The 16,240-nt window shown below is 38.8% G+C and overlaps 1 protein-coding gene across 2 annotated transcripts in view; it reads right to left on the bottom strand.

Moving 5' to 3' along the window:
- Positions 1-16,240, bottom strand: part of LOC124115107 (islet cell autoantigen 1-like) — a 353,911-nt gene that overhangs the window by 152,629 nt on the left and 185,042 nt on the right. Inside the window, exons 8-9 of one of the 2 annotated variants that reach the window (XM_046475926.2) lie at positions 14,836-14,933; positions 14,303-14,437 (exon numbers count right to left, since the gene is read on the bottom strand). In XM_046475926.2, the coding sequence (XP_046331882.1) occupies positions 14,303-14,437; positions 14,836-14,933 (233 nt within the window). The remainder of the gene's footprint in view (positions 1-14,302; positions 14,438-14,835; positions 14,934-16,240) is intronic. The other variant, XM_046475927.2, reaches the window with a different exon arrangement.

Here is a 16,240-nt window from a genome sequence, read left to right as displayed (position 1 = left end):
CAGCTTTTCTCATTCGAGAATATCCACGTAGACCACGTTGCTTTGCCAAAGCTTTCAGCTCTCTGACAACATAAATCATTGTGATATATAAATACATGTGAACTAATCTCTAATTGGTTTGAATTCTACCCAATCTATTTATCTCATTTCGGTAAGCCTTTTTCCTCTCATAAATACTTTGAAACTGTTTCTTGTCAGCACCGTGTTTCTTACATAAACAGTAACTACCTTTGACCCCAATCCCACATACAGAACACGAATAATTAATATGCCCTTTTCTAATTGCAATGGAATGGATTCCACAAAAATCCGCCATACAGATCTTTCCACAAATTTGTGATTGGCCCATGCGTATGAATTTACATCTTGCTGTGCCTATCGCCATTGTGATAAATATACACTTCTAGTATCATTTGTCTAAATGCATGTCATCAGCGGAGTCCTGGCCAGCCTAACATAAGCAGTCAGCCAGTCATCGCTATTTATAGCTGAGTAGTCATCGCTAATTATAGATTAGCCGTCAGGGTTTCTACAATCTGTTTGACTCCAAATGAGAACGATGTATTGCAAAATAACTCGAAATCCAGAAAAGTGTATGAAACATCAATACGGTACTTGACCATGAATACCCTGTACCCAACAAAATCTGAATTTTGTTTATTTTTAGACCCATGACAGATGAAGTTCTTTAAGAAACTATCATGTAATTTTGTATAGAAATGTGTACATGACACGTAGGGGGGACAAACCGTGGAAGGCACAGCGCAAGCACGCATGCACTGCACGTTCTGTGGTAGGGGAAATGACAGAGCGTTAGAGGGGCCGTCTCATGATAATTTCAGTCGAAATCTGACTCGCTCATGCCATAGATCTCGTCGTCGGAACTGCTGGTGCCACTGCCGACCGCCACTATTATAGGTTGGACTGTTGCTGGCCGTAGTCCATCTCGTGACCAATAACGTGGCTCTATCTCGTCAACGACTGTGGCCACACAACGCCTCCATGTTTCTACTGTTACCCGACCAAGGGATTCCTTTATGAGTTGTTCAACGTCTCGTAATTTGAACGTTGTGTTCGATCGTCCAACGTCACCCTTGACGATGCCCCATACCAACTCGATTGGATTCAGGTCGCAGTGATAATGTGGCAGTCGTAAGACAGCGTGACCCTGACCCTTGATGTAACTGTCATAGTTTTGATGATTTCATAGAGCTGTGGTTTCGTCGCTCGAGAAGGAAAGGTAATGTTCCTCCGTTGCAGCCAAGTAACCATGTCTCCTTTACGGTTATTAGAGGTTGGAGTCTTGCTTTCTAGATCCTTCACGCTATGATACAGTGCATTGTCCATGACAATGAGAGACTTGGTAGGCAAAGCAGGGACTAATTTATCTTTCACCCACTCCAGAAATACACTGCCGTTCATTTCTGTGTGGTAGTCCCTGTTGTCTTTGGCCTTGGCTCTAAAGATGAGGTCAGAGTCTGGGAGAAAACCCTGACTAGCAGAACCAGCATGGAGAACTATGAGTCTTTCACCCTTTCCCATTGGTAACTTTCTACCAGACTCCTTACAGTCACCACTGGGTACCCACTGACTGCTGGCTGCGTGTGATGCATTTACCCATGTCTCATCTAAGAAGACGGGCTCATATCCTTCTTCACGTTTCTGCTTGATGGTACGAAGGTAATGATTTCGGAGACGAACAATGTCAGACCGTTCACACAACACAGCCCTATTTTCTCCAGTTATCTTTTTGTATTTGTAACTAAATGTATGCAACAGCTGCCATAGTTTGTACTTTGTAACACGTAAATCATGGTCAGTTTCAAGGTGTTTCTTCAAAATTCTTAGGGACAGGTACTTATTTTCTGAGTGCAGTTTAACAATTGCACGTCTGACTTGATCCCTCTGAAAACTGTCTAATTTATCAACCTTGCGTGGTTTTGACATGTTCCCTACCTCCTTGGCCTGACTATTTGTATCTCGTCGACTAACAACATTTTTAAGTTTCTGAGGGGACATACCAAGAGCTTTTGAAGCTCGTTTCAAGAATTTATTAATTGCATAAAAAGGCTTTGCTCTTTCTGCTTCACTTCTAAAGAAATCATACACATTCAACATCAACTGTTTAACATCTGCTGAGTAGCACATCTTGTCATTGAATGAACACGGTCACTGTGTAGCACGTGCAGACCGTGCTTGCGCTGTTCCTTCCACGGTTTGTCCCCCTACGTGTCATGTACACATTTGTTTACAAAATTACATGATAAGTTTCTTAAAGAACTTCATCCGTCATGGGTCTTAACTTAAACACAATTCAGATTTTGTTGGGTACAGGGTATTCATGGTCAAATACCGTATTGATGTTTCATACACTTTTCTGGATTTCGAGTTATTTTGCAATTCATTGTTCTCATTTGGAGTCAAACGGACTGTAACAGCGGAACAGCCAGTCAGAGCTATTTATAGATTAGCAGTCAGGGTGACATAGCTGATAAGACTCAGCCTGACATAGATCATGGTTTATACGTAGTCATTGTGTAGCTAAAAATAGCATTGTCGGATAACCCAAACATATAAATACTATCTCGTGGTTTTTCTGAGCCTCTGACGGTGTATAAAACTGACTTATTGTTGGTCTCTGTATTGGGTCAAGTTTCTTTCCATAAACAAGGAGGTATTCGTGCATGGCAGATTCAACATCCTTAAACGTTTGAATTGAATGTCCTTGCTTACGCAGTTCATCATTAATAAAATGTCATCTTAATATTCTGCACCTGGCCCATTGTGACTGGGCTGCTTCGAGTTGTTCTAATGCTTTTTTATGTCATTTACGCTCCTCTTCAACTTCTTTTGTGTTTGATTCCCTCAGAGTAGAAAATAAATAATTACTCCCCGAAAAAGCTAGAGCATTAACAATAGCTCCACCGACCATCGCAATTGACGCCATATTATATGAATATAAAATTTCAAATGTTCAATAATATAAAATATTCAAATGTTTAATTACTTCATTATGTCTTCTGGAATAAGCCCTTGTTTGATGAGCATATCTTTTCTTGCCATTGCCAATCCAATATCAAGAACCATCATACCGATATCATAACCATTAAAATCAGGCTTGGGTGGTGTGGCTTAAGTAATCATTTTAGCCATACGGTCATAGCCAATGGCCAAGCCGCTGACTACCGCTGAATGATACGTTGCGTTTACCAACATTTTACCGTCTGTAACTGGAGTAGTCATTATAACATTATATGAGGGCTTACCTCTAATTGAACTTGTTGTTGTGTAATCCGGGGTGACGTTTTCTCTTCTCTGGTCTTATAAAACAACCATACCACCGCTATAGCAACAACTCCTAGTGCATAGGGAGCCCAAGTTTTAATCGGACGACTATGTTGTTCAGTATTGTGTATTAGTTTTCTAGCCTTCCTCGCTAGCGCACCCTTCCTCCCAGCTGCGATTTTTATAGGATTCTTATTCATTCTGGCTTGTGATTTCGCAATCACTGGTATTTCCTCATTCACTTGATGTGACTGTGTTTCCACAATCTGTTGTGATTTCACAATCGGGGTTATTTCCTCGTTCACTTGTTGTGATTGTGTTTCCACAATCTGTTGTGGTGTCACTTGAGTCTCCATTATTAGTAAGTGGGCACTTATGTTTAAATTGACAATACCTAGCCGTTATTAAAGCGGTGGTCCCCGGAGCTAAGAACATTCCGTATCTATGATAAAACTCACAGCTTACTGCACTTAGAGATTCGCATAAAAATGGGCGATGTTCTGCCGGGATAGGAAGAAACGTACTAGCTACAACTGTGTATAGTTGTAACATAGCCGAACCTATTGTTTTAGACATGGTAGCTCCCAGTCTAGACTCGTAATGCGCGTACATTTTTTTCATTTTTTCATCGGTCATGTTATCAATTTTTTCAGTGGTATAATTTTCCACAAAATATTGGGAACATTTTCCAACGGCTACCAAAGCCGCGAGTCTTTTTCTATGTTTATCTAAAGATTTATCCGTAACTACTTCTGTATGTTGATCAGGTTCTTTGAGCATTTGTTCGATAAGTTCATCGCATTCCATAATGTAATACCTAAGGAGACATTTAAGTCTAACATAATGGAATATGGCATATCCAATACAGCCTGAAATAATAAACTGTTGCAAAAGAATGAGGATTTTGAACCACATTATTACATAATAAACGTTAATGTTCAATTTATCATATTTTTGCTATTTTTTGCTATATTTTTGCTTAGCAGTTGCTATAATTTTGCTAAGCAGTTGCTATTTTTGCTATATTTTTGCCATATTTGCTATATTTTTGCTATTTTTGCTATATTTTTTGCTATATGTATTTGCTATATTTTTGCTTAGCAGTTGCTATAACTTTGCTTAGCAGTTGCTATTTTTGCTAAGCAATTGCATAAGCAGCTGGTTGATCGGTTTTAAATACAGTGCTTCGTTACTGCTGACAGTTTTCTGACTTTATCTCGTTCGAGCTTGTATAAAATAACATCATTTTCGCGTAAACATTCCTCAAATGAATCTCGGTCTTTGCAATGAAACAGGGCTACCCATTTGGTCTGCTCTCTGAGATCTTTCAGGACAGAGTTGTATTTTTGAGTAAGTACCCAAACGTTATGCTGAGTATGCCGACCGGAGAATGCTAAATATGAAAGCATATCTTTCTTTTTTGTAAGTTCTTTACTCGCACTGCAGTCGTCTATTATGAAAAGGGTTGATTCTCCTTTGTATTTTTCGTGACATACTCGTAAACAGTCTTGTAAACGATCGCCCGGATCAACTCTGTGTACCCCGGGATCATTCATTACCCAATCTCTCAATAGGTATGTTTTATTAACGCTTATAGTGGGGCACAGAATAATAATATGATCGAAAACATCCCGATAATGACTTTGTAAAATATCTAGAATAAAAGCTGTTTTTCCACAACCCGTTCGCCCGCAGATGATAGCCCAGTGCAGCTCTTTAGGTAAAGATTATTAATAGATTGCTTGCACGAATCTTCCATTCTGCATATTAAGTTGCTCGTCCATAATCCTCGACAAATATATGTTTAATTTATCTGTATAGTAACACCCTCGCTAGCATTTTCTATTCTCCGCCCTCTGCCGTGTAGTTGGTCATCGTCTGTTGTTCGCATGTCGAGCCATAGCGCATACTTCGTGGTAAGGAATTCAGCCATCGACACATTACTGAGAGACAGATCTTTCAAGACCGCGTTAACTTCTGCGCTTCGTTTTATAGAAGGGAGTTTTTTAATCTCATCCCACTGTTGATATGCTCGCATGCCTGGACTATATAGTTGATTAGGCACACCCTCGATAGTCAATTCTACTTTTGTAATCTTGGGATTGTAGAACTACTCGGTATCTCTTGCAAATTGTTAAGAGGGGTCCTCGAACAACTTTGAAATACCCTTCAACGATCTCGCGGGGACGTTTAGATTGATATTCCACGTCATATCTCTTTTGTTCCTGGTGATCCTTCGGTGTCGAAGCATGCAATCGTACAAACTTCCGCTGTACTGGTTACGAATTTGTCTCGCTAATTCAGGATCTGTTATCATATCATACTCCAGTGTGATATTATCAATAGAATAGCTACTAGGATCTTCAGTAGCTTTGACTAAAAGTAGTCATTAAAAGTGAGTTCGTATTCTAACCTATCGCCTATGGATGCTTGATAGAAGGGCATGTGACTATCTAGTAATTCAAAGTGAAGCGGAATATAGAATCTGTTAACTAATGCATCAGCAACGGCCTTATCTTCTAAGACGGTATTATCGCCACTATCAGCACCTACATGCAGTCTCAATGTGTTCTGATTAAAAATACCTTGGTATTGTAAGTTTTCCCGTTCTTTATCCGTTCTCCAGAGATCCATGTAACAGAAATATACATTGCTGTCATCAATACTCAAAACTTCATTGCCGCTAATTTTAATCGCGATCTTCTTAACAATCACACGACCTATGTTTTGAATGAGCTCTCTGCTAGCGTCGATAGAATTCAAACTAATTGTAAATGATAGTCGTGCAGTTCCTGGAACTAACACATTGTGTGCGCCGAGATTAGGAAAGCGAACCAGAAGCGTTTGATTCTGATCAATGGTACTTGGGTTATTAGTTATAGTTACAGACTGATGAATTGCTTTGACCTCTAATGGATCCCGAAGTCTATGTTGTGGGTTTAACCTGCGTCCATATTGCGAAGACATTGTTTAATTGAAATTATGTAACCTTATGTTTAATATACAATTGAATTATTTTAATCTAAATGGATGATATTAATCTAGATAACATAACTGATACTAGTACAACCGAAGAGGGTACTGATGAAACCAGCTTTATGAATCTTAATGATGAACTTTTACAATCAACTCTAAATGATTATTACGATGCCTTAAAAGAAACTATTCAAAGACTATTCAAAGTTTACGTTAGAAAGTAAAGGAATATTGCGACTGCATGGCTCTCCCGATATTGATCTTATGAATTCTTGTACTCGTAAGCCCCTAGCTTTGTCTACGATAGCCAGTAAACATGGCATCAACTTTGTTCGTAATGAATTAGGTTTTGTAGAATATTCATGAGAAAAACATTCTGCGAAGACTACTAAGGTTCTTCAGACTGTGCGTACTGAACTCGGTAACAAAAAACAAAACTTGAACAGGCGGGTGATGAATTCAGTAGACGGCACGTTGCGGAAAGATTGCGTAACTTAGAAGACTAAAGATCGGCCCGCCTCGAAGCAGCTGCCAGTAATAGAAAGGCACTTCGTTCACAAATCAGTTGAATTCGAGAAACTATCGATCAAGTCCTCAACGATGATACTACACTGGCCGATAAAATTAAAACATTGTTCAGAAACAGGGGGTAACCATTGCCAGTATTTTAACCGCATTGGGATTTATTATATCGACTTTGACTCTCGCGTTTACCAGTGGTACAGGCGGTACAGGAGCTGGCCAAATGGTGTAAAAGAGTGGATAAAAAAGCATTTAAAAAAGCATTAAGAGAAGCGCTGGGAAAGCCGCGTCTGCACTAACCGGTATAATAGCGAGTATTATTTCCTGGCTCTTGAATTTATTAGCTAAGACCACCACTTGGCTAAGTCAAAACTTATGGGCACTGATCGTAGCAATTGCCGGGCTGTTGTACTTATCCGTTAAGAACTATTTATCCAAATCATAAGTAAAGCAGCCGCGACTCCACCTACTATAAGCGCTGTTTTTTCATCGATATGTTGTTGATTTTTAGCGGCAATATGTGGTGGCACTTGTGGTTGTGCGTCAGTAGGAGCATCAGTAGATGTCTGTGGCTTGACAATTCCCGTTTCGTCTTTGTTTGTTTGCGTTATTAATTCGGTGTTAATATCTGAATTTATACCTGGTTTTTGTTGATCGGAAGCAATAACAATTTTATTATCATAACCGATCACTTGACCGATCTTAAGTTCCATATCTACTTTGGATTGAGCGTACTGTAATACATCTTGATGACTGGTGAATTAATAGCATCCTCTACGTTTGCGACAAACTGCGAGCATTTCCAGGTGGTTGCTCAACCTTTTGGACGGTGAAAGCAACACCACCCTTAAAGTTCATACAATCGTCTCTCCACTCGCTACTTGAGAGAGCAAAGCTCAGAAGAAGACAACCTATTTTCTGACTTCTTTAACAGAGTGTGCACCAGCTTACGGAATACCTAGACCATGGTTAACTCCACTCAGACGCCAATCTTTACTTGTAGAAACATTAAATTCCTGACAAATACGTTCAAATGACCACCTATTGTACGGATTATTTGTGGAATTCCATGCTCGATCCTGCGGTAATGGAGCACTAATTTCTTTAAGTATACGTCTAATCTGATAGTACACGTGAAATGATAAAACAGACTTATTTAGTTCAAATCCTTGGGCATAAAGAGATACACCACATCCTGTTGTGGTACACCATATGGCAAAGTTTAACTGGTTCTGCCAAAATTGCTTTGGATTGTGAAACCAATCGTGGACCATTTTATCGCTAGTTGCCGTGACCCTGTATTTTTCAAAGATATCAGGGAATTCAACAAAAAAATTAGTACTAGAGGCACTTACTAAAATCGATTGATTAGTAATGTAAGTTGATTTCATATTTAAGTTATGATATAGTATCTTTGTATATTTAATATGTATGTCACACTCCCGGGAATAACAAATGGTCAGTCTATTCAACTGCTTCATACTATCGATAACTCAGCTGGTCAACTTGAAGTCGCTCTATGCAATGTAACGTATTAACCACGGTGGACCAATATAAGTGCTGCGAGAGATAATAATATGATATGGAGAAATGGAGACGTGTACACTATATCTGATGGGTATTACAGCGTATACTCACTCAATGATGAAATTTTTAAGCCTTTGGGAGCTAGTCTCACACAAAATGAGTCGAATGGGATGCTGATTTTAGTCAGTGGAGAAGATCAAGTATTTCTTACTCCGACCATAGCAGATACACTTGGATTTTTTGGACAAAACCCAATAATACCACCTAACAGACCAAGGATTGGAGTTAAATTACCAGATTTAGTTCCATACAGATAATATTCAACTACAAAGTCCTTCAACTCTGCTGAGAGCTATTCCAGTCAAAGATGAAAAATACAATAGCGGTAGAACGGAATGTTTCTCAACATCACAATATAAAAAATTAAAGCGGGGTATTATTTCAGACCTCAAAATTTCTGTATTAGATTTAAAACATCAACCTGTACATATAGGATACTTGAGTGTAACACTCCATATTATAAATAATGGTTGATTCATCAGGCACTGGAACACTCAGACAATGTAATACAATTGCGCTTTCCAATCTCGGAGACACAGAAGGATTCGATAAACCCGGTATCGATGGTAAGTTATACGCTTTACACTTACAAGATAATGTATACAAGCGGAAAGAAGTTACATTCACAGGTAATCTAGGAGATTTAAGTGATGTCGACGTTAGTAGACTCAATAAAAACACTTCATACAATCTTACTCGCAACAACGATTATAAATGGACTATGATTGAAGCAAAAATCGAGTGGCTACTGAATATCGTCATTAACCCACCGTATGTGATAATGGGTAAGGCACATAATTTAACTAAGATAATAAATAGTGGGATCGTACTCTGGGCTTATATCCCATCAAAACGAAAAAGTGTGTTAGTCTCTCCCCTGCCAGAAAACCCAGGTCATATGTTATTGAGTCGTCCGGCATAAAAAAATGTTAGTTTAAATTTGGTTACTGAATTCAATGATATTAAAGATAACTTGAGTGCAATACCCGATCTTTCTACGCTTATAATTGAAGTCTTGTTTGGAGATGCACCGGTAGATGCCATAGAAATATTACCAGGTCCCTTGAGTAAATGGCTCGAGAAACACAAACGTCAACGTTGCAGTATTATTTATATGGGAGCATCACACGTTGCAACCCTTAAAGGGGTCCAAATTATTAAAAGTGATAGCATTTATCTTACTAAGATATTTATGCCGTATAATATACATTCAATAAGGTTGATGTATACTCTCAAAACATTGAAGCAAGACCAATTAAAGACTATTACATGATATAATAATATACACTATGTGTTTATATCCAGCGCTCAATGAATTTAAGCGTCTGAAAAGATGGATACTGTTGATGGATTTCGATTACATCAAATAAACGTCATAAAACATTGAATAGAGAAGGAGAGGGAGATGAGACTTGGATTGTATAAAAAGTATTGCAGAGCTGGGAATGCTCTCGACGGAGTTGACACCGCGCTTGTAACAGCTAGAATGGGACTCGGTGTAGCCGGTGTTGGTTTATTATCAACTTTAATTGCCGCGCCTATCGTACTTGGCATGGAAATAGCGTCTGGAGTCTCAGGACTGGTAGTAATAGCGATAAAATTCATTATCTCTCGTAAGTTGCAGAAGAAAGCATTAAAACATGATAATATTCGGATACTCGCCTAAGCAAAGTTGAACAGCATTGAGGACCATATTTCAACAGCAATGGCTGATTGTAAGATATCCGAGGAGGAGTTTCATTTAGTGCTGTCAGAACTCACCAAATACAACATAATGAAGCAGGAGATTCGATCAAATTCTCGTAAGACCAGTGGTATTAGCGAAGACGAGAAAAAAAATTTCATAGAACAGGGGAGACAACAAGCGCATCAATTATTCCGTGCCAAAACCAAAGAACTGGTTGGAGATTAAAAATAGATTGCTTCCTATCGTTGGATCACATTTAAACGAATGCTTACATAAATATATAATTATGGAGAATTACAAACCAACAAAGGAACATCTCGAAAAAGCTATCAAAGCATTTATGCTCAGGGACAAAATTATCAAATGGAGAGAATTACCACAAGGTATATATTATATCAGTGATGTCAAACCAACCAAATACGGTCATCAATTGTTTTTTTCCAATTACCAGGAAGATATAGTCTGGTCTCCTAGTAAAATGAACGAAGAACTAAAAATAATGGTACCGTATATCGCTGTGTATAAGGCGACCCAACGTATAAGACGACCCCCCTGTACACGCCTTCAAAATCAACCCAAAATCCTATACTCCGTGTATAAGGCAACCTGGAATGAAGCACATCACAAGTGCGCGCACAAACCTTATATATGGAATAAATATATGTTTATCTTGCGTTGTTTTTTCTATGGTGATTGGTTGCGTGTGTAACTCCAGCACATGTTGCCATTTTGTGTTTACACGGTACGACACCAAATTCGTGCCCGTAAAATAAAATTCATTTATGAAGTAATAACATATAAGAGACAATGGTGAATAATTTAATCGCCAATCAACTATCTTGTAACAAGGCTTATGTTTGCTTCACATTCAGCGTGTTTATTCCACAATCACTTATACACACTGTCTCCAACAGTTGTTAATACAACTGTAAAAACAGCGGGAATTGATTTCAGCTTCACCGGTTATCACATTTTAGGTCACATGTGCAATATGCAAATGTCTATCGGTACTTCCGGCTCTCTACTCATGGATGTTAATTGTTTTACCGTGTCAGCTGTTTTTACAATCTGCATCGAGGCGAGGGTCATTTCAACTTTATTTGCAGAAATTATTAAACTTTATTCAAGGAAAAGAGATACAAATCATGTTTATGTATGGAAATAGTTATTGGAACAGTTATTTAGGACGAAATGCGAAGTTTTATTGTCAAATGCTGAGCTGGCTATCGGACGCCGGTTGACATCGCCAGTGGAAAAAAATGTGAGATCTTCGACTCTGTGTATAAGACGACCCCCCTTCTTAACCCCCTCATTTTAGGTACGAAAAACTCGCCTTATACACAGCGATATACGGTATACGTATGAGTAAAAATAATAGAGAATATTTTCATTACAATTTAGTTTAATGTTATGACGATCATTGAATTGCATCATCATTTTTGCATAAAAAATTCCCTCTGTAGTAGCGGTATAGGTATATAAATCTGACTCCAGTGGAAAAGAGAAAGAATCCTCATTACCTATACTACTCATGCAGTCATTGTCGGTGCTTTTTGGCAGATGAAGAGTTCTTGACAGGTGTCGATTTGCCTGCTGGGGATTGAATCTCGACTGTGTTATGCCAACATTCGAAAGCAGGATGCGCTTCCGACATATGGAGCACAAATGTCTAAATCTACAATTCTCATGAACACATTTCTCAGCATTGAAATTGTTGCACAATGGGATACCTTTGTGTATAAGAACTTTCCTTCCCCGGCAGTCAATGCCTCTGCGTTCTGAAGTGAATTCTCTGTCTCTAGTCGTGGAAGTATGGTTAAAAGTCTCTGCCAACTGATGATGGATGGACTTGGCATCTACCATTGACAAAACTGGGTCAAATAACCAATGTCATCACACAACTGGCAAGCATTGATTCTACGTCCAGTAAACACGGCTCTATTAATGGCATCATCAATCTCTCCCCATGGAAGTTTGTGGTTATTGTGTCCAAGACAGGCTGCAGCTTTAGCCAAGAAACATTTGTGATACAGGTAAAAAAAGTTGATTCTGATATTGGTTGTGCATATCAACTACATATAATCATCATAAGCTCGTCTTGGTGGCCAGCGTAGACACATGATGGCTTTATACTTCCCAAACACTGTGATGAACATGTCAAATGTAAAGGGTTATCTGCAATCTGGAGTCATGAGGACTTTTCAGCTGCACATTCACAATATCTACCTAAATGGTTCTTGCATTGGTAGTTATTTCATCAGCAATGAGTAGCAAAGCCAGGTTCACATCCTTACCTTCCTGAATGCTCCTCCTTAGAGTGGGAGTAACAAGACCTATATCCGGTAAATGCTGAGGCTCACTGAAGGACACACCAGGGATAACTAATCCTGTGACTGGGTTGTCCAATTCCCGTAAGGCAGTATACAAGCTGAATGGCTCTGACATCATATGGGCTGGTAGCAAATTGTCATGTGGTTGACCAGGCACAGCTCAATTCCTCTGCAAAAGGGAAGTGTGTGGCACCGTAGCAGGCTGATTCCTGGCATCTATTTGCAAACTCAGCATGGCCACAGTACGCTGTAAATTATCCACAGTATCCACTAGCTGGGCAAGTGTTGCATCACTGTGTGACTCGTTCGTGGTAGATTGTACAGTAGACTCTTGAACTACTGAAGTGCCATCTCTAGCTGTAATCACATCCGACAATGATGACCTGTGTAGCCATCCTTCCACTACGGCCTGTGAGGTTGTCTGTGTAAAATGTTTGATATGACGCTTGTGTTAACTCCACGGGAGGCTTAATTCCCTACACTTCTCCAATTTACGCACAGATTCTTTCCATAGCCCAACTGCGTGGAAATACAGCATACGGGCAACTATCAACTGTACTTAGAGGGTAGATACCAGTATCTTAGCCGAGGCACCCTCATGTCTGGTGCGGCCATGTGTGTTGTTACCAAAATTTCTGGATTCTCGCACGTACTTGCCACTCAACTATGCGTATTATCCAGGCTGGATATCCTGCTTGAAACTTGACACTTGGTTCTTACTATTTGCTCATCCGTATGGGAGCAAAATTGCTTGTCATTGTTTACAAAACATGTACAAGATGGCTGACATTAAAGCGCTGCTGCGCATGCTCGTACCTTGGCATTCTGGGAAGTTGCCTTATCTAAGTTACTATAAATAGAATCACTCAGGATGTATTACTGACAGTTTGACTTACTATAGATACTCGTAATAATATTAATACATAACTGGGTGGTTAGTGTTACACTTACCCGCTAAGAAGCTGAAATAAGATTGCATTCTGGCTAATACTGTTGAACTCATGTTAACATAATAATGAAACAACACACGATTACTGATGTGCTGGTACCAAATGATGCTGGAATTAATCCAACATGTAAATATGCACGTATGCTAATGACAACATAGCAGTTTAACTTATCATTATAAACTCACTCAATATACATTGAGCATCAAAAAAAAGAGGAAACTTCAAGAAAGAATAGAAATCAAAAGAAAGAAGCCAGCAATGAACAGAGACCAGGGTATCAACCTACCCAGTGTGTACTCCACTGTGCTATACAATCACATCATCTACCACAATGGACATCTTGATTACCTTATTGCTTGTGTGACAATAGTCAGATCCTTATCACCAGTACACCTTCAGTGTACTTAAGTACTCCTCTCCTGTTAATCTCATTAGCTTTGACATTATATTTTTATCTTTGCACATTAATCCTATCCTATATATACCGGTAGTACTCTATGCACTTACTCGGCATTCACCTGATGAAGGAGAAACATTGTGCAAAGTATAAAAAGTTGCTGTCCATAAAAAGTGTCATGTATTCATGTTCTCCCAACTTCTAAATACCTATAAAAGACTAAATTTCCATTGTTTGATTTATCGCTGATGATGACTCTTTTGACACTGACTGTTTGACCAGCTCAAAACTCACATATGAAAATACTGATATTCAGGTCTGTTAGGGACAAGAATATCAGTGCACTGTACAACCATCAATTTGTTAAAGATAATTTGTTATTTATGTGAAGTGTACATGATAATACATAGAAATCTTTTGAAATAGTTCATTACAGACCAATTGTATGTTATATCAGTGTTCATTATAACTACAGGATGTCGTAATGTTACATAGAAACTTGTAAGCATATATATATTCCATGTACTGCCAACAAACAGAGTTAGACCATACACACAGACAGAGTTACCTATCAACCTCGCACGAGGGACCATGTGTAGGGTTAAAGTGCAGGGGGCTCTCATTTCTTTTAACACTGTCTTCTTCATCTTCATCATCCTCCACACTGTCATCCTCTTGGGAGCGAGATTCTTCACCACTTACACTTGCCACAGAAACAAACACAGTGCAACAACAACAACAACAACCATTAATGATTGCCAAGGAAGTAAACAATTTGGTGATCATGACACTATCAACACCACACCTGCATATTGTTTTATAAAAATTGGATACATGCAAATTTTGATGCAAAAATTCATGTTAGGCAACTGGTTTCCTTAAGAATGGCTGATAAATGACTGACAAACATCAAGCTGACAGAACAGAAAGACAATAAACCCAAAACAATACTCAGTTAACTAACATTCACAAACTAATCATGTGAGCACAATGATGCAGAAAAAGAAAAAGCTATTATTTTACATAATTTGTCTTCTGTTCTTAGTGGTGCTTATACAATGTAATGAATATGCAGCGGCAAGCAGTGACTATGAAACTTACTTCTCTGGATCAAATCCATCATTGTCAGTGTCTTTCTGTGGTTCTTCATGCCTTTTTGTTGTGTCTTCTAAAAGTTGCTTACTAGGTTCTGCAAGCTCCTGTCAAAAAAGGATGCCCTTCAATTACATGTGGTATCATATTTGTTCATTGTTTAATTAAAAAAAATTAAATTTAAGCCGGCCAACTGGAGCCCAGGGGAGCCAACTTATAAAGTTCAGAGTGTCTTACACTAAACTGAATAATAATAACAAATGACTGCAGATGACAGTAAAACTACCCTTAGTTTATTTTATATATGACAGCATTTGTCATCACAGGTACATTTCGTTCAGTGACACTCAAAGGGTGGGCACAGGTGGCGCAGTCGTCTAAGGTGCAGCAATCGATGTGCCAAGTTGCGTCCCCTGGGCATGCCTGAAACCTGTGATTGTGGCTTTGATTATGTTTGTAAGTTTTTCAGCACCATATACATGCCCCTGGGTTTCACCAAAGTGGTATAAACATCTGAGACATGCATCATTTTGGGCTTGCTTCCCATATTAAGCCATATTGTAACTGGAATACTGTTAAAAGCAGAGTTAAACCCATCTCACTCACTCACTCATTCACTCATAACATAGATGCACGTCATGAAGGTCAGTCAACAGATTCTTGTGATTCAATTAAGAATTAACCACAAGCCTCTGTAGCCAACTTGAAGAAATGTCAAAGAACAGTCATTGTTAAGAATTTATAGAAGTTCCATATTTCAGCTGTCACCACACAAAATTTATTGTAATAAATCAGAAGTCCTTTTCACTGTCAACTATCCATAACCAGTCTTCACTTCTTTCTAACATCAGCATCCTAGATGCATATTATTGTGGACTGGGTGGGATTACTCCTGTCGTAAAAGAGGTAGTATTCTTTAAATCATAACAATGTTAACTATTGTATGATATACAAAACCTCTATCACATCAGTGACAGACTATACCCAAAGGATTGGTGGGTTCTGACATCTAGTAATACCCTGGATGGTTATTAGTCTACTGAATCTAAAGAGAAAATTTAACCCCAAACTCTGATTCCCACCAAAATTGTGCCTTTTTCTGTTAAATCCAATATTTCTGGAGTACCTAATCATTCCAAACAAACTATTCTGGTTGTGTTGACTAATATTTGGCTGTTTCCAGAATGATGCCAAAGACTTTTGCAAATATGTGGTAAATTGCCATAGAATTACTGTTATATCTGCATCCAATTCCCAAACTGTGATGTCCTCAATGGAGAGAACAACCAAATAGCTCCATTTGGGAAATTCCAGCAGAAATGTCTGATGATCCGTTTAAGGACAGGGTCATCTCCAATAGACAGCCTGTCGTGCTGTAGGACCAATGTTAGAGCATAACTGTATCTTTAAAAGG

The sequence above is a fragment of the Haliotis rufescens genome, unplaced genomic scaffold (genome assembly GCF_023055435.1).
Source record: "Haliotis rufescens isolate VD_foot unplaced genomic scaffold, xgHalRufe1.0.p SCAF_4, whole genome shotgun sequence".
Classification (NCBI taxonomy): Eukaryota; Metazoa; Mollusca; class Gastropoda; order Lepetellida; family Haliotidae; genus Haliotis; species Haliotis rufescens.
This window is presented reverse-complemented; position numbering and strand designations above follow the sequence as displayed.